This window comes from Bos indicus, chromosome 2 (assembly GCF_029378745.1).
Source record: "Bos indicus isolate NIAB-ARS_2022 breed Sahiwal x Tharparkar chromosome 2, NIAB-ARS_B.indTharparkar_mat_pri_1.0, whole genome shotgun sequence".
In the NCBI taxonomy this organism is placed as follows: domain Eukaryota; kingdom Metazoa; phylum Chordata; class Mammalia; order Artiodactyla; family Bovidae; genus Bos; species Bos indicus.
The window spans coordinates 27,182,224-27,201,967 of record NC_091761.1 but is presented as its reverse complement, the minus strand read 5'-3'; the positions used below and the strand labels follow the sequence as shown (position 1 = coordinate 27,201,967).

The following is a 19,744-nucleotide window of genomic DNA, read 5'->3' as shown; positions in this document are numbered from 1 at the left end:
AGGCCAAAAGGAGAACAAGCTATGTATGAATTGCTTTATATCAGTGATTTCAACCCTAACTGCACATTGCAATCATTTGGAAAGTATTTTTAAAATGCTAATGCCTAACTTCCATAACCAGAAATTTAATTTATCTGGGAAAGGCATAGAATTTTTTAAAAAGCACCCCAAAAGACTGGTCAGTCAAAACATTTCCTCCAAGAGAAGCAAAGAGTCTAGGGAGGTACCTGTAGACACTGGATCCCCATAATAAGGTGCCATTAAATGATGGGGCCAGTCCTGGGGCCACGGCTGAGTTTTCTAAATTTGCTGGCGTATTGAATGCTTATTTAACTTTTATGCAGAGTTGCTGCTGCTAAGTCACTTCAGTTGTGTCTGACTCTGTGCGACTCCATAGATGGCAGCCCACCAGGCTCCCCCCGTCCCTGGGATTGTCCAGGCAAGAACACTTGAGTGGGTTGCCATCTCCTTCTCCAATGCACGAAAGTGAAAAGTGAAAGTGAAGTCACTGTCACACGCTCAGTTTTGTCCAACTCAGGTTCCTCCATCTGTGGGATTTTCCAGGCAAGAGTACTGGAGTGGGATGGAGTACATCATGTGAAATGGTAGGCTGGATGAAGCACAAACTGGAATCAAGATTACCAGGAGAGATATCAATTACCTCAGATATGCAGGGCTTCCCTGATAGCTCAGTTGGTAAAGAATCTGCCTGCAATGCAGGAGACCTGGGTTCAATCCCTGGGTTGGGAAGATCCCCTGGAGAAGGGAAGGCTACCCACTCCAGTATTCTGGCCTGGAGAATTCCATGGACTATATAGTCCATGGGGTTGTAAAGATTCGGACATGACTGAGCAACTTTCACTTTCACTTTTCAGATATGCAGATGACACCATCCTTATGGCAGAAAGTGAAGAGGAACTAAAGAGCCTCTTCATGAAGGTAAAAGAGGGGAGTGAAAAAGCTGGCTTAAAACTCAACATTCAAAAACTAAAATCATGGCATGCAGTCCCATCACTTCATGGCATATAGATGGGAAAACAATGGAAACAGTGACTGACTTTATTTTCTTGGGCTCTGTCATACGAGCAACTCTCCCATGCTCTCAATTGTTTTTGCTAGCCAATAAAAATATGCCTCATTCCTAACAGTTCTACCATCTAGTAGACCTGCTACTCAGTAATCTCCATATCTGCTTTCTGGCCTCACAGTCGAAAAATAACACATTTCCTTCCAGATTTCATAAACTCCATGTATTTTCTTCTCTGTTCCACATCTCTCATATTATTCTCTTTGCTAATAAGGAAATAGTAAAATATTTTTATTTAAACATCTGCAATCAGAAAATACTGTCATATCATATAAACTGTTCATGCCTAGATATTTACTCATCTGTTTTCCTGAAAGACCCAATAAAATAGTCAAAGAGCCACAGTCTATTTTAAATTAAAATGCATTGCTTTAAGGGCTATTTGACATGCAGTAATTATTTACATAGTCTTCTAGTGAAGCACAGAAATTGCTAATGTCTCTGCCCTTGAAGGAAATGAACCGTGCAAAAATTTCAAGCAAACATGATCCAACTGTTCACACAAAAGACAGACTGCATAAGAAATGCATTGTGTCTCTACCCAAATTTCCCCTCGACTTGCCACCGATCCGCATTTACTTCACCTCTTTAGCATCAATTAAAATCATAAAGTAGTTGAACTTTTCAGCAGAGGACAGACATGCCCTCTCCACAGATGGTCAGTATCACATGTCACAGTAATGGCTGGACACGCCAAGAGAGAAACGCATAAAAATGGTAGAACTCAGAGCACTTCAGCTCCGCTCACTCTGTTTAGAACTGCCTCTCTTTCAAGATGGATTTCCTTCATAGGAATGGAGTGCTCGTTATTCAGCATTTGCAGAAGGACTACCGAGCTTACTACAATTTTCTAAATTTTATGTCCAATGTTGGAGATCCCCGGAATATCTTTTCTATTTATTTTCCACTTTGGTTTCAACTTAATCAGACAGTTGGAACTAAGATGATATGGGTAGCAGTCATTGGGGATTGGTTCAATCTTATTTTTAAATGGTAAGCCTTCTGTTTTGTTTCATTCTTCATAAAGCTTCTTCTTAAATTTGTAGCTTTGGCTTAATGATCACATTTCAGATGTGTATAGTTTTACTTGGATGATCTTTCAAACATACTGGTTAACTTGAAACACCTATTCGTAAACAGAACTTACAAAAAAGCATAGAAGTCTATACTTTATCTGACTTAGAAGTAAATTCCAAAAGCCTATAACATATATGGTATGATTAACCAAGAAGTGAGTTAAACAAATTGCACCATAATGAACAGATTAATAATTCCAAGGACCACTTTGATATTTTTAGTCTAAGTATCCAAAGACTTCCCTTGCAAGGAAAAAAGTCCCTGTTTTTATTGGAAACTAGGATCCCAAACTCCATATGACTCATCCTCTATAATGAGAGACAGACCAGAACTTAAATTCTTTCAAAGTCTCTCAATAATGAGCTTTCCTCATCAACAGTCTGCTTGAGTCATTTTTATAGGAGAGAATAGCTAGTCTCCAATTAAGTAACAACTGTGTGTTTAAATATATATGCGTATTTATATTTCTTTAAATACAGGATATTATTTGGTCATCGGCCTTACTGGTGGGTCCAAGAAACTCAGATTTACCCAAATCACTCAAGTCCATGCCTTGAACAGTTCCCCACTACATGCGAAACAGGTCCAGGTAAGCTGTTAAAGCAGCCTCAGGTTACTAAAGATATTCCAACAGATAGCCATTGTACATGATTATCATCTAATAACTGTACAATATCATAGAGGGTTTTAAAGAAAATGGCATGGGTAAGGATGCTAAAAGTTCATAAACAAAAATTGCTAGTGAAAAGGGTAAAACTTTTATGAGTAAGAAAATTTCATTTTTAAAAAATTTGTAAAAGGATAAGTTAAAAGAATATTCCCCAAATGATTTTATTCTTGGCATTTTTTTTTTTGGAAGGAGGTCATGGTCTGATATAGAAACAAACAAAAGACAATTAACTAGAACACATTTTTTAAAAACTATATTAAAATACTGGAAATGCTGATTTATCTGCTGCTGTGCACCTTTCAAAGTTATTGTAGATCTGAGAATCACATAAATGAGACAACAGACAGGGTTTCTGTAAGAAAGGTCAGGACTTCCTGGTATTACTATTGCCTGCCGAAATTCTCTTTAATCGTAGAGTTATTTCTTTCCACTTTGCTTTTTCTCTTGTGTATACAGTGCATAAGTAGATTTCTGGGTCCACTCTCTCATTAGTAAGATTTTGTATGAGTATAAAATCTTTACTATGAGAGTTGAATTTAAGATGATAAAAAGTTTTAAATATATATATATAAGGTAAATTGCATATTGTTTTACTTTGTAAGATTGTGTTATATTGTACCTCCACACAGTTTTGTTACATAGCCTCAAATTATTGGCATTTGACATCCTGAGACTAACCTTGAATACAGTGAATGTGTAAGTTCCTAATAAGTTTTTGGAATATCTTTTTTTTTTTTTTACTACCAAAAAAGTAGGCATCCATCTGTTATAGTATTTATCACCCTATAGTATTATTAATATTATTATTAATACTACTAATATTATATTATTATTATAGTATTATTGGTATTAGTAGTAGTAGTAGTAGTAGTTATTTAATATCTGACTCCTCCAATAGACTGTGCATTCCATCATGTCAGGGATGCTATGTATTTTATCTTTGTGAAAACAATGCAGGATGGATGGATGGATGGATAGTATCTGGGACAATTGAAATGCTGCTGCTGCTGCTAAGTCGCTTCAGTCGTGTCCAACTCTGTGTGACTCCATAGACGGCAGCCCATCAGGCTCCCCCGTCCCTGGGATTCTCCAGGCAAGAACACTGGAGTGGGTTGCCATTCAATTGAAATGCTACTTTGGTTTATCCCAGAACTTCCCAGCACATGCTCTGTCTTATGAGACATTTTCTGGAAAAGAAAAAAAGAAATACTACATTTTACATTCATTCCTTGAAGTTTTCCAATACATGAAACATATAAAAAGCCCTGATAATTTCTGTTTAAAAAATCAATTTGAAAGAAAGAGATCCATAAGTCATAGATTTGTCTTTATTTAAACTGGTGTTTTTCAAAAAGAGACTCAATGAATTAAGCTCAATGAATCTCCACTTGGTAAAAACTCAAGGAGTACATCAAAACAAAGTGATTTTTTAAAAAAAGATCTAGTGACATGGGAAAGACATTCTGGGAGTAGAAAGGCTTCCTGTCTGCAGATTTATTCTGCCAGGATTGATGCCACTTTGTAGCTTCCCTTTTCCATTTAATGACAAAGACTCCTAGTGCAGCAACCAGTCACAAGATGGGCATGGGGCTAGCTAGTACATAGCAGTTAGTTGGGAAATCAGACACAGCAGTGATAGCTTTAATATGTTTGACTTTTCAGCCCAAAGAAAATAAGCTGATTCAAGATTCAATCCAAGTACTTCAATTTTGTCATCAGTTAAAAACAATTAGATATGAAGAATGACTAAGGATGTGGCAGATTTTTTGATGCAACAGCCCGAGTTCTTAATTAGACTTGAACATTTTGATTTCTGGACTTCAATGAACTTGAATAACCTGGGGAAATTTTTTGAAATGGTATTTGACTCAATTTTCTTTATTTCTACCCATTACTAAACAGTACATACAGCTATGTCCTATGGCTTTTTTCTGAGTTATTTGTAATATTCATGGCTAATATGCTATTCTATTGTCCATTTCTGATAGTTGTACTCTATTAACCACCTTTCAAATGGATTGCCACTTTCTTGTTGCAGGAAGTCCATCTGGCCATGCGATGGGTTCATCATGTGTCTGGTATGTCATGGTGACAGCGGCCCTGAGCCACACCGTCAGTCAGATGGATAAGTCTTTTATCACTCTGCACAGGTCAGCTTTGCTCCAATCTCTGTAGCCCTGGAACATGACAGTTTTAAACACAGAAAGTCTTTTTAAAAATTCAGTTTAGTGTAATTTTAGTTATTAAAATGTGCTTATTCAATTCTATCATAGCCAACTTAGCAAAATGAATAGGAGATTAATATTTTGCTTTTAAGATAATATCCTAATTAGCTCACAATGATTACCACATTACAGGGTTGGAAATGTTTAATTGATTAATGACTTTTTAAATGTGCTTTTGGGGTCCCCATAATACTATACTCACTTTAGTAGTTCATAAATAAGTCATCTGAAATTATATAAGGAAGTATTTTTCCATGCATATTCCCTTACTTTAAACAAATTTTTGAGAAGCCTCATTCCCCTCGAATACATTGGTTACTTTAGTATAATTATGCTTTCTTCTTTGACTAACTAATGATTTTGACATAAATAACATATATTCTAGCTTTAAATATTATGCAATCTTTTAATTTAAAACATCCAGAAGCAAACTTAAATTCTAATGTTAGTAGATTTAATGTTAGTAGATTCATAACATTCTGAAAGGCCTAGACCTTTAAATTATTCAAAATTTTTATACTTTTTCCTTCTTTTCTTTCCTGATATACTTTAACTATCATTAAAATAATTTTGAGCATCACTTTAATCATAAATTATTAGGCAGTCTGAGATAAGATTCTCCAGTTAATTGCATAAAAGCTACTATAAGATACACCATTACATTAAAGTTCTTTATAATAAAGAATTTCCAAGTTCCATCTCATATTCCACTTTTCAGAGTAATATTGGGTAATATACAAAACAAATAACCAAAGGAATTTGGGCATCTTTAAAGTTTATCCTAATGAGACTGTGACCTGTATGCCTTAAGGTATTCATTATCCAATCCAAAACAACAATGGTAAAAAACATGTTGTCATCTTTAAAAATTAGCATTTTCTATCCATAGACAATTTTTCAAAGTAGGAATCTAGATAAGCCTTTCCTTTTCTCTGTAGCTCATTTTCTCCTCCAGTTCCTGGAAAATTATTTGTTTGTTCTCAAAAAAAAAATTCTCAACTCTTCTTTGATTCTTATAACTGCATCATTTCGTTGATCCATCAAAACGTACTGAGTGCCCACACCTTACCTAAATATTACCACATCCTTGTTGATTCTTCTTCCATATGGATACCCCCTGCTTATTTTCTCTTTGAAATTCTTGTTTCTCTCTATTCCTTAACTTTTCAATATCCAAAATTTAGTCCAATTATCAGGGACAAATCATTCAGAACCATCAAGGATTCCTAGAACTCATTATTGCTAATATTTTTTATTAAAATGATGAACATTGCTTGGACTTAAATATTTTTATAAGTTTTCTGCATACTACTGCTTCTAACTCAACATATATAACCCATAGGTCACTTTCTGTTTATTATTTTCTACGTGTCAAAAACCAAGGAACCAGGACTCTTGAGAGCTTGAGAGTCTTGAAATTAAACCCAATGAAAACTTGCCCTTGATGGAATGCCTGTGTGCTTTTCATCAGATTGGCAGCTGCCTCTTCTGTGAGTTTTCTTCAAGCAAAGAGACGTTGAGAGAGGAAAGAGGAGGCACATATGACAGGGAGTAAAAATATATATAATTTATTCTAGACCACTGTAAATATTAATAATTCCCCCAAGCTTGAATTTCCCTTCATTAGAATAATTATCAGGATGCCAAGTCGGTTTCTTTTTACAGCATTTATTAAAATTTCACAATATAGCCTAGCACTGGTTCAGTTTAATGCATCGATAAATATAGAAACATCTGTTAAAACATTTGAAATCCTATGGAGTGCAAACAAAATTGAAAGACCCTCTAGAATTATGATATTACATCACAGCTAGAAGATTCCTCTATGAAAGATCATCTGGTGTCAACCCCCCACCCATTTTTATGAGTGATACAATTTCTTTGCTTTTTATGCTTGTCTCTATTTTTCCATCATAGACTGACTTGGTCATTTCTTTGGAGTCTCTTTTGGTTGATTCAAATCAGTGTCTGCATCTCCAGAGTATTCATAGCAACACATTTTCCTCATCAAGTTATTCTTGGAGTAATTGGTGGTAAATATGGTCACTTACCTTTTGTTGTATCATTGAAAGCTTTAGTGTCCTTTGTTTTATGTTGTCAGATTCTCCCTGCTAACTGCTTCCCCAAACTCAGGTAATTCTATCAAGCCACTGATATTTAATGCTGCCCTAGGAGCTTAAGTGGTTCTTCATATCTCTCAAATTCTCCATACAGGCAATGGTACACATTCTCACTCAAAAGTATAAGCGCATAACCTCTTGGTGACACGGTTGGGTTTCTCTAAAGTGTGACTAGTGCTGAGTCCAACTCCCGAACCACCACGAAGGACAGTGTGCTTGTGTCTTGGTTTGGGAGACTTAATAATGGCCTTCCAACCTGCACGCCATGTCACTCTCTCAGAAACACCTGCAGTGATTATTACCTAACTGTGGACTTCATTCAGCAGCTGCTTTGTATTTCCACCAGCATTCACAATGATCGAGTTTCCGCTTTTCAACTCCACAAATCTTTCAAAGGCTCTCTACATTAACTGGCTATGGCAATTGAAATATTAATTGCAAGCACCTAGATCAGTTCTCCAGAGAAGGCAATGGCAACCTACTCCAGTGTTCTTGCCTGGAGAATCCCATGGACAGGGGAGCCTGGTGGGCTGCTTGTCTATGGGGTCAGACAGAGTCGGACATGACTGAAGTGACTTAGCAGCAGCAGCAGCAGATCAGTGCTCTGCCTATAAAGTGGGTTGTCACTCAGTGCCCTAGACTCCTGAAAATCCCCCCTGTGCTAATGCGGTTGGGTAAAAGACCATGGGAAAAGTGAGGTTTCAGTTACTGCCTTAAAAAAACAGGTTTTGGAAAATAGATAGAACCTAGGTTTCTACAGCCCTTTATCATTGAAAACTGTGGCTAAATTCTTTAATGCAGAGAGGAATGATTCCTGAGAGTCTCAAAGGCACACAGTTCTGCTCAGTGTTGCTTTCCAATCCCCAGGCGTCCTGGTAGCGGAGGTCTTTGAATACACTCCAGGTATCCAAACAGCCAGCCTGAGCGTATACCTGAAGACCAACCTGTTCCTCTTCCTGTTTGCACTTGGCTTTTACCTGCTGCTCAGACGTCTTGACATTGACCTGCTGTGGTCCGTGCCCATAGCCAAGAAGTGGTGCGCCAACCCCGACTGGATCCACATTGACACCACACCTTTTGCCGGACTTGTGAGAAACCTCGGGGTCCTCTTTGGCCTGGGCTTTGCAATTAACTCAGAGATGTTCCTCAGGAGCTGTCGAGGAGAAAACGGCTACAGGCTGAGCTTCCGGCTGCTCTGTGCCCTGGTCTCGCTGACCACCCTGCAGCTCTACCACTTCATCAAGATCCCCACTGACACCGAGTATTTGTTTTACGTGCTGTCTTTCTGTAAAAGTGCGTCCATCCCACTGACTGTGGTTGCCCTGATTCCCTACTGTATTCATATGTTAATGAAACCAAGTGCCAAAAAGCTTAATTAGAATTGTGTGGAGGGCTGGTGCCTGTGGCCCCAGGATGACACTACCCCATGCTCACATAGGACCAGCAGAGCAGAGAGAAACTGGAGGCTTCCAGCTGGAGGTCACAAATGGCAGCCATAAGACCCAGTCCATTCTCATATATGTTTAGTTTGGCCTTCAGAGTTACCTGTGTTCCCCCGTCTTTTAGAGTGTATGTTAGTCAACCATTCCTGTTTGACTTTTTGTGACCCCCAGGGATGGTAGCCTGCTAGGCTCCTCTGTCCATGGAATTCTTCAGGCAAGAATACTGGAGTGGGTAGCCATTCCCTTCTCCAGGGGATCTTCCCCACCTAGGGTTTGAACCCTGGAACTCCTGCACTGCAGGCAGATCCTTTACCCCTGAGCCCCCAGAGAAGCCCTAAATTTAGATTAGCTGCCAATATTTTAAAACCAGGATATTTGACATAAAAGTTTGAATTTCTGTATTTTCCTGAATAATTTGACTGTCTGGTCACACAGGGCCTGCATTCCCACCTGGAGACAGTCCACTGCAGCTGACTGTCACCAGAAGGAGACATGCACTCTGCATGCTGTCACTGTTTTCAGTACCTTAAAGAACCACCAGTATCTGAAAACTATCATCGTAAAGTCAGGTTGCTTCTGGCTCCTGTGGGCATTTTAATGGCAGTCAGATCTGATCCCCTCAGTGATTAGATAAGGAAATGGAGATTCATTCAGGTGAAAAAACTCACTGGTATCACACCACCATCAGAACATTAGAACCCAATCTTCTGACACGTATTTACATGACACTGTATTTTGTTTCTTCAAGAGGTAAAAATCTATAGGAATGAATGCTTTTACATAGGTTCTATGATGTTTGCCATGCAAGTTGGTAATTTTTCCAGAAATGACCTTAAAATATCATATCCTGTTTGACTTATATCAGGTATGCTGGGTACGGATGGGGCCAGCAGTAGCTCTAGTTATGGTTACATATCCACAGGGAAGGAAATAGTCTGGGTTACTTTCTGGACTTGAATCTCTTCTTAACTCTTGGTCTCTGTTTTATGGGAGTACTTTCCAACATTTTAATAAACTCTTCTGAAGACTCTCTGCTGAGAACATTATTTACTCCACCCCAAAGGTTTATCTCTTCATTACATCATCCTTATATGTTATTTTTAGGAGCTAATCTTTCAAAACCAGGGAAATCGAGTGCCTTCCTGTAGGTCATGCTCTAACCCAGGAAAATTGTGAAATGCTTATATTTATTAGTTGAGTTCTGCATGTACTGAACTGTGATGAAAATATACAGCTTTACTTTAGAAAGTTATTATTGATGGAATGCTAACATACTAAAAGTTTTTCAGTAAATTTGTTTCCCCTTCATTGGACCTAGTAATTCTAAACTTTAAGTTGATAACTATTTCATTTCAATCAAGTACATTCTGAGTCAGATTTTGCTACATATTGTAGTGACCTGTGATCTGCCACAATGCTTTATGTAACTCTTCTGAAGAATACCAATATATGAATTATTTTAGATATTATATTAAATAATCCATAAATATGTATGAAAACACCTGTTCCAGCAAGTGCTATTTGACAAAATATTATTTGAGGCTAACAAAACCTCTCAAAATCAAAGTAATTATTTGTCCCTTTCTAAGTGTGAAGATCCAACCAGTCCATTCTGAAGGAGATCAGCCCTGGGATTTCTTTGGAAGGAATGATGCTAAAGCTGAAACTCCAGTACTTTGGCCACCTCATGCGAAGAGTTGACTCATTGGAAAAGACTCTGATGCTGGGAGGGATTGGGGGCAGGAGAAGGGGATGACAGAGGATGAGATGGCTGGATGGCGTCACTGACTCGATGGACGTTAGTCTGAGTGAACTCCGGGAGTTGGTGATGGACAGGGAGGCCTGGCGTGCTGCGATTCATGGGGTCGCAAAGAGTCAGACACGACTGAGCGACTGATCTGATCTGATCTGAAGTGTACTTACAAAGTATAAGCTGTTACTTTTACAAGACACAATTTGTGATAGCTTTTGTTAAAAAAGGTAACTGAACTTGGTTTCGGAGGTTGAGTGATTCCTAAGCAAGAAGGTGAGGATGATGAATGATTATGTTAAGAATGAAATTTTTCTCATGTCTATGGGGCCTTTGGGTGAAAGAGATATGATACTAAAGGTGTTGCCCCTTGTTCATTAGTTCAATCCCTCCCACCTCACCCCACACTTGGTCAGTAGAAAGTCACACCAATCCTTTAATCCTTTATGAAGCACAGGTTCAATCCCTGAGTCAGTAAGATTTCCTGGAGAAGGAATTGGCAACCGACTCCAGTATTCTTGCCTGGAGAATCTCATGGACAGAGGAGCCTGGCAGACTGCAGTCCATGGGTAGTGCACAGTCAGACACGACTGAAGTGACTAAGCACAAATGCCTCATTCCCTATACCTCTGCACTTGTCAGAGATCTCATTCCTGTCTGAGAGCCCTCTATCAAAGTTTCATTTGAAATTAGTAATGTTTGTTTTGAAGAATCACCCATCCTGACACAGCATCAGCCTGCTGTCACCAAGGCCTGAGGAAAGTGGGATGCTGATACCCAGTGGGATTCTGCTGCAATGTTTGACTCCACCATAAATCCCTTCTTGATTCTCACAGAGAAGTTCTCTTCAGCCACCACATTCCAAGTCCTGTCTGTGGGGTGATGCATGATCCTCAGAAGGGGAATAGGATGAGGTATGGGCTCATTTTCTATAATTAATCCCCAACAAGTCAAACCCCATCTGCCGTAAAGTCCTAAAGTCCCCTTGTGATGAAATTCCCCTCTTTGCTCTAGTTGAGGTCTCCTGGAGGGATTCATATGGTGGCGAGCTGTTTTTGCAAACTGAAACTGCTTAGACAGCTAGAGGAAGAGCTTCTCACCGCCTTGGAGAAAATGCCTGCCGTTAATCCTGATGGAAAAGACTCTACTGGTTCCAAATTATTTGCTGAAAGTAAGGGAAATTGAGCGCATTTGACTACTGTATAACCATATATTCAAAATGTCTACATAGCTACATTTTCAGAAGAAAAGTGTCAATATGAGTTTTCAAGATGAGAAATCTAGACAGGGGACTTAAGAAACTGTCTAATCAAGAATACGTTTGAGAGGAATGCAAATTAATTTATTATTGCTGAAACTAGCTACCAAGAAGAGTGTTGAATCTCTTTCCTTTGACAACCCATTGAAAGGATGTCTGCCTCATAGGGTTAAGTTGGTGTATTCTCTATGCCTATTTCAGTATAACAGATGGATAATTTTTAAAATTCTTATAAGATGCCCTTGAAGCTCAAAGTTGTATCTCTCAATGCTTTATATTTATTCACACCCTGTAAATAAGTTTGGTGCATAAAAAAAAAAAACACCAAAATACCTTGGTATAAAAGAAAGTCAAAAGACTTGTTTTTTAAAAAGTTATTCATTTCTTAAGGATATGAAGTCTGTATATTCCATATTCCAGCACTTCAATTGAACTTTATACAGTAATGGAAATGTTCTATGTCTGTACTGTCCAATGTTGTAGCCACTAGCCATGTATGGCTATTAAAATGCATTTCATTACTTTCTTAAAATGCAGCTAACATAACTGAGAAATTGCATTTTAAAATTTTATTTATTTTTAATTAAAGTTAAATAGTTATGTGCATCTGTGGCTACTGAATTGGATAACACAGATCAAATCACACAGTGCTTTTCTCTGAAAAAAAAATTTTGTTTTTTCTTTTTAATTTATTTTTTAATTGAAGGATAGTTGCTTTACAGAATTTTGTTGTTTTCTGTCATACCTCAACATGAATCAGCCATCGGTTTGGTTCGGTTCAGTCACTCAGTCGTGTCTGACTCTTTGCGACCCCATGAATCGCAGCACCCCAGGCCTCCCTGTCCATCACCAACTCCCGGAGTTCACTCAAATTCACGTCTATCAAGTCGGTGATGCCATCCAGCCATCTCATCCTCTGTCGTCCCCTTCTCCTCCTGCCCTTAATCCCTCCCAGCATCAGAGTCTTTTCCAATGAGTCAACTCTTCACATGAGGTGGCCAAAGTATTGGAGTTTCAGCTTTAGTATCATTCCTTCCAAAGAAATCCCAGGGCTGATCTCCTTCAGAATGGACTGGTTGGATCTCCTTGCAGTCCAAGGGACTCTCAAGAGTCTTCTCCAACACCACAGTTCAAAAGCATCAATTCTTCAGCACTCGGTTTTCTTCACAGTCCTAGGTATACATATACCCTCCCTTTTGAACCTCCCTCCCATCTCCCTCCCCAACCCATTCCTCTAGGTTGATAGAGAGCCCCTGTTTGAGTTTCCTGAGCCATATAGCAAATTCTCATTGGCTATCTATTTTATATGTGGTAATGTAAGTTTCCATGTTACTCTTTCCATACATCTCACCCTCTCTTCCCCTCTCCCCATGTCCATAAGTCTATTCTCTATGTCTGTTTCTCCATTGCTGCCCTGTAAATAAGTTCTTCAGCACCAATCTTCTAGATTCCTTAAATATGTGTTAGAATATGATATTTACCTTTCTCTTTTTGACTTGCTTCATTCTGTATAATAGGTTCTGGGTTCATCCACCTCATCAGAACTGATTCAAAGGCGTTCCTTTTTTTGGCCTAGTCACAACTTCTTTATCCATTCATCTGTCGATGGACATCTATGTTGCTTCCATGTTCTAGCTATTGTAAATAGTGCTGCAATGAACAATGGGATACATGTGTCCTTTTCAATTTTGGTTTCCTCAGGGTATACACATAGGAGTGGGATTGCTGGGTCATATGGTGGTTTTATTCCTAGTTTTTAAAGGAATCTCCATACCGTCTTCCATTGTGGCTGTATCAATTTACATTCCCACCAACAGTGCAAGAGCATTCCCTTTTCTCCACACCCTCTTCAGCATTTATTGTTTGTAGACTTTTTGATAATGGCCATTCTGACTGTTGTGAGGTAATATCTCATTGTGGTTTTGATTTGCATTTCTCTAATAATAAGCGATGTTGAGCATCTTTTCATGTGTTTGTTAGCCATCTGTATGTCTTCTTTGGAGAAATTTCTGTTTAGGTCTTTTCCCCACTTTTTGATGGGTTGTTTGTTTTCCTGGCATTGAGTTGTATGAACTGCTTGTGTATTTTGGAAATTAATCCTTTGTCAGTTGTTTCATTTGCTATTATTTTCTCCCAGTCCAAGGGTTGTCTTTTCACCTTGCTTATAGTTTCCTTTGCTGTGAAGAAGCTTTTAAGTTTAATCAGGTCCCACTTATTTACTTTTGTTTTTATTTCTGTTACTTTAGGAGGTAGGTCATAGGGGATCTTGCTTTGATTTATGTCATCGAGAGTTCTGCCTATGTTTTCCTCTAAGAGTTTTATAGTTTCTGGTCTTACATTTAGTTCTTTAATCCATTCTGAGTTTATCTTTGTGTATGGTGTTAGGAAGTGTTCTAACTTCATTCTTTCACATGTAGCTGTCCAGTTTTCCCAGCACCATTTATTGAAGAGGCTGCCTTTGCCCCATTGTATATTCTTGTCTCCTTTGTCAAAAATAAGGTACCCATAGGTGCATGGATTTATTCCTGGGCTTTCTATCTTGTTCCATTGGTCTATATTTCTGTTTTTGTGCCAGTACCATACTGTCTTGATGACTGTAGCTTTGTAGTATAACCTGAAGTCAGGAAGGTTGATTCTTCTAGCTCCATTCTTCTTTCTCAGGACTACTTTGGCTATTCAGGGTCTTATGTGTTTCCATGTGAATTGTGAAATTTTTTTGTTCTAGTTTTGTGAAAAATGCCATTGGTAATTTGATAGGGATCACAATGAATCTCTAGATTGCATTTGGTAGTACAGTCATTTTCACAATATTGTTTCTTCCTACCCAGGAACATGGAATATCTCTCCATCTGTTTATGTCATCTTTGATTTCTTTCATTAGTGTCTTATAATTTTCTGTGTACAGTTCTTTTGTCTCCTTAGGTAAGTTTATTGCTAGATATTTAATTCTTTTTGTTGCCATGGTGAATGGGATTGATTTCTTAACTTTTCTAATTTTTCATTGTTAGCATATAGAAATGCAAGTGATTTCTGTGTATTGATTGTGTATCTTGCAACTTTGCTAAATTCACTGATTAGCTTTAGTAATTTTCTGATACTATCTTTAGGATTTTCTATGTACAGTATCATGTCATCTGCAAACACTGAGAGCTTTACTTCTTTTCCAATTTGGATTCCTTTCATTTCCTTTTTTTCTCTGATTGCTGTATCTAAGACTTCCAAAACTATGTTGAATATTAGTGGTGAAAGTGGACACAGTTGTCTTGTTCCTGATCTCAGGGGGAATGCTTTCAGTTTTTCACCATTGAGAATAATGTTTGCTGTAGGCTTATCATATATGGCCTTTACTATGTTGAGGTAGGTTCCTTCTATGCCCATTTTTTGAAGAGTTTTAGTTATTAACGGGTGCTGAATTTTGTCAGAGGCTTTTTCTGTATCTATTGAGATTATCATATGATTTTTATATTTCAGTTTGTTAATATGGTGTATCACATTGATTAATTTGCATGTATTGAAGAATCCTTGTGTTCTAGGAATAAACCCAACTTGATCATGGTGTATGAGCTTTTTGATGTGTTTGCTAAAATTTTGAGGATTTTTGCGTCTATGTTCATCAGTGATATTGGTGTTCTTTTTTTGTGTTGTGGTTGTCTGGTTTTGGTACCAGGGTGATGGTAGCCTCATAGAATGAGTTTGGAGGTGTTCCTTCCTCTGCAATTTTTTTAGAGTTTTAGAAGGATAGGCATTAGCTCTTCTCCAAATGTTTGATAGAATTCTCCTGTGAAGTCAAAAATAGTTTTTTATATTGTCACCTGTACCACATGCCTGTGAGACAATGTAAATTGATATTAACTGCTTTATTTCATGTAGAAAAATTTGCTGGTGGAACATGGACAAGGTGTGTTTATTCCAGTCTGGAGATCTTCTGATTAGCTCAGGGATGTTACTTTTCAGATGAAAAAAAAAAAAAAGCTACTGTCAACAAGGTATAAAACATGTATGTGTATGCATGCTAAATTGCTTCAGTCATGTCTGACTCTTTGTGACCTCATGGATTGTAGCCCACCAGGCTCCTCTGTCTATGGGGATTCTTAAGGCAAGATATTGGAGTGGGTTGCCATGCCCTTCTCCAGGGGATCTTCCCAACCCCGGGGTCAAACACACATCTCTTAAGTCTCCTGCATTGTCAGGCAGGTTCTTTACCACTAGCGCCACCTGTGAAGCCCACAAAACATGCATGGTGATAAGTAAATCCCATTGTGATGTTTACACATTTGAAAGGAAATTTTAAAAAGCTAATAGTAAATTGCTGTGATTTTGAGGAAAATCCTCTGCAGATCTGAAAGTCTCTCTGTGGAGCTCTCTTGTCTTATTCTGTTCTATGGACTGGAACCACCTTGGTCTCCCAGGACTCTTAGCTCTGTTGCCTCAGACCAGAGAGTCTGGGTTTTTCCTCCCTCTGTGCCCCAGAAACCTTTGAAGGGTCACAAAACTGAGTGGAGCTTTATCCAATATTCCTATGGATGGATGACATCCTGACCAAGTTTTCCTGCTTGGCTGGGTCTGTCATACCTATACTCTGGATACCAGTACTTCTGAAGACATTCAGAAACTGTTTAAAAAGAATCGCCAGTGTCTAGTTGCACCTGCGGATTTGGCCCTCATTGACTGACTATCCAAGCCTCTCTGGAAATTGCAAACAGCCTCCTGGAAAAACGGACCTCAAAGTTTCCAAGAAACTAAGGTAGTGTTCCTAATTTTTCCTTCCCCTTGTAATGCTTTCTGAGGCTGATTCCATACTGAAGGTAAAGCAGTGGTACTTCTTTTTTTAAATCTTCATTTTGTTTTTTCTTTTAAAAAATGCTAATGGCAAGCAAGGTCTATAAGAAGCAATAGTTCAGAAACTTCTGCCAAATGACAGCAACTCATTAGAAAACTCTAAGAAATATAAGTGCTTCCTTTTAGTTCTGCAGAGGACGAATGCAATTTATGTCAAATCTGTGGCTGATTTGGTGTGGAGTACTAATTATTGTCTTTGCTATTCTTTGATGGTGATCACAGTGATGACCTGGAAGAAATTACGTCTTGTTTCTTTTGGCAGCACAGATGTGATTGCACTCAAAGAGGGAAGAAAATCAAAGATTGAGGTTATAAAGGTTAATGTAAGACCGATTAATTATTTTCTGTTTGAATTTTTTAATTTCTTCGAATCTTTTTTTGAAGATTTTGCCACAAGATTTCTGAATTTGTCTTCAGCTTAAAACCTGTGATATTTTCCCTGAAGACCACTGTGTTCTAAAGAAGCTGCTGGGGACCAGGGAGGGGAGGGTAAGGAGAGAAGGGTGGCAGCTGTGTTCCTGCCTAGCGGGGTTTGTGGCACAGACCAGGGGCTGCCCCCAGGAGCGATCAGTGCCACCCACCTCGGCCCATCTCCAGTGCTGGCGCACGTGGGAGCCGCAACCTCTGCCCTGGGACAGCCTGGGCACTTTTCAGGAGGAGTAGGCTCATGTGTGTCTGAGAAAGAAACCCAGAGCTGGTTAAGATGAAGAGCTTCCTTTCTCCTCCAGCTCCCCCCTGCCTTTCATATCAAGTGGGCCAATCACACCCCAACTTCTGGTCAAGGACTTGACTTCTCCTTGGATTCAGTCTGTATCTGGGGAACAGTACAGGCCAGAATGTGATGTCTCCTCACATACCTTGCCATTGATGGAAGAGGTTTTCTAAAGGTACACATTGCATTCACCCATCACTGCCTTTCTTAGACACTACCATTGCCCTCAAGCTCAACAATTGTGCATTGAAAGCATCTGATCCTTGAGATCTCTTTTTCTTCAGAATCATTCCGAACTCTGCCTTTTTATAATTTCTTTTTGAGTGAAAGAAATCATAGAGGCCTTGCTATCTTTATATTTAAAGATTGCATTGACTTAACAAGGGGGATGTAAATATTCCTGAGTTTGTGAAATTTTTGTGTGAGTCTAACTCTTTTAGCATTGAGGTGTTGATGCCCTGCTCATGCTGGCCAATCAAAAAGTGGTACCACATGTCCCTGTATAAATCCCCAAAGGTGTCAGAACTCAAGGGGGCAGGTGTTAGCAGATTCACAGACAGATAGATGTACGAAAGACTTTGTGGAGCTTGGCAGCAAGTACCCTGGATCGAGTTCTTTGACTAGGTTCTATCATGTCTCTGTGTTTAACTCCTGGGATGCTGGGAGTCCTTTTAATGTTGGTGGATTCAATTGACCAGTTTCTCAAATGAGAGACTTAAAATGGACTTAGGATGAAAGGTTCCTTCTAGTTCTGAAATTCTGCAACTCTAAGGATCTCATCCCATAAAACTGGAAGAAGAGGCAATTACATTAAATGTTGTGTGTGTGCTGCCGCTCAGTCGTATCTGACTTTTTGTGGCCCCATGGTAGTCTACCAGGCTCCTCTGTCCATGGAATTTTCCACGCGAGTGTACTGGAGTCAGTTGCCATTTCCTGCTCTAGGACATCTTCCCAATCCAAGGATCACCTGTGTCTCCTGCATTACAGGCAGATACTTTACCACTGAGCCATCTGGGAAGCCCTCACATTAAATTTTACTTACTTGCAATGAACAAGGCTGTAAATTCTAAAATGTGCTCCATTTTGTAATATGATATTTTAATAAATAGGTTTAGATTTATATAATACATTTTGGTCTTTAAAACATCCTATTCCAATTAGAATCTGAATTGTATCACTAAGAAAAGAGATGCATAGAGATGTGAAATAATGTAACTGATGTTTGAGGCCAAAAATAGTCACATGAAAATATTCACAGACTTCCTACTTGCTTATCTTACATAAGGAAGAAAGTATTAGTCTCTCAGTTCTGTCTGACTCTCTGTGACCCCATGGACTATAACCCACCAGGCTCCTCTGTCCATGGAATTCTCCAGGCATGAATACTAGAATGGGTAGCCATTCCCTTCTCCAGGGGATCTTCCCAACCTAGGGATCAAACCTGGGTCTCCTTCATTGTAGGCAGATTTTTTATCATCTGAACCACCAGGAAAGCCCCTTTCTCTCTGTATCAACCTAATGGGGTAGGAGGCGGGGAGAGATAGGAGGGAGGGTCAAAAGGGAGGGGATATATGTACACCTATGGTTGATTCATGTTGGGGTTTGACAGAAAACAACAAAATTCTGCAAAGCAATTATCTTTCAATAAAAAATAAATTAATTAACAAAAAAGAAAAGAAAGAAAGAAAGAAAGCCCCTATCTTACAAAAGAGATTCTGTAACTAAATCACCAGTTCCATTTCCCTTTCCTTAACATCCTAAAGAGGATATTCTACTTGCTGGAAGAAATCCTAGTGGGATATGTATGGTAACAGGCTGACTGAGAAGAAGGGGAAGGACAAAAAAAGTCTGCTTTGTGTGAAGAAGGCTTGGAAGTACTTAACCAACTCTGCTATATGAGGAAAGTGATTAGAACTTTGAAATAGCATTTTAGTAAGTTTGTTGTGAACTAATTATGGTTCTCTCAAAGACATAAGGGGCTTCCCTGGTAACTCAGCTGGTGAAGAATCCACCTGTACTGCAGGAGACCCTGGTTTGATTCCTGGGTCAGGAAGTTTCCCTGAAGAAGGGATAGGCTACCCACTCCAGTATTCTTAGGATTCCCTGGGGGCTCAGATGGTAAAGAATCCACCTGCAATGCAGGAGGCCTGGGTTCTATCCCTGGGTTGGGAAGATCCCCTGGAGGAGGGCATGGCAACTCTCCCCAGTATTATTGCCTGGAGAATCCCCATGGACAGAGGAGCTTGGTGGGCTCCAGTCCATAGGGTCACAGAGTCAGATGACTGAGTGACTAAGCACAGCACAGCATAAAGACAAAAAGATAATGTTTACTTTATAATTCTTTATGGCTGTTGAAATGTACTTCTTGACTACAACACAACTCTAACATCAAATTATATGATGTCAAGACTTTTGAGGATGACCACGCTAATTTAAATTAGAGGTTCAGTTCCACATAGCTTCAAAAATCTTCTCAAGCTCAAACAGGGCTCCTTCTGTCTTTTTTTTTTTTCCTAACTTCCCCACCCACCCCCAACACCTGACAAACACTTATTAAATTCCTT

General features: G+C 38.9%; 1 protein-coding gene across 1 annotated transcript; it reads left to right on the top strand.

Moving 5' to 3' along the window:
- Positions 1-1,862: 1,862 nt before the first annotated feature.
- Positions 1,863-8,558, top strand: G6PC2 (glucose-6-phosphatase catalytic subunit 2). Its single transcript, XM_019985087.2, has 5 exons — positions 1,863-2,080; positions 2,644-2,753; positions 4,873-4,984; positions 6,977-7,092; positions 8,047-8,558. Exons 1-5 carry the CDS (start codon positions 1,863-1,865, stop codon positions 8,556-8,558), a joined length of 1,068 nt encoding a protein of 355 aa, XP_019840646.2.
- Positions 8,559-19,744: the final 11,186 nt, after the last annotated feature.

Excerpts from the sequence above, each read along its gene's own strand:
- G6PC2 (XM_019985087.2), top strand. The coding sequence starts at position 1,863 with ATGGATTTCCTTCATAGGAATGGAGTGCTCGTTATTCAGCATTTGCAG. Across the intron at positions 2,081-2,643 it reads TTCAATCTTATTTTTAAATG|GATATTATTTGGTCATCGGC; the intron begins GTAAGCCTTCTG and ends CTTTAAATACAG. Across the intron at positions 2,754-4,872 it reads TACATGCGAAACAGGTCCAG|GAAGTCCATCTGGCCATGCG; the intron begins GTAAGCTGTTAA and ends TTCTTGTTGCAG.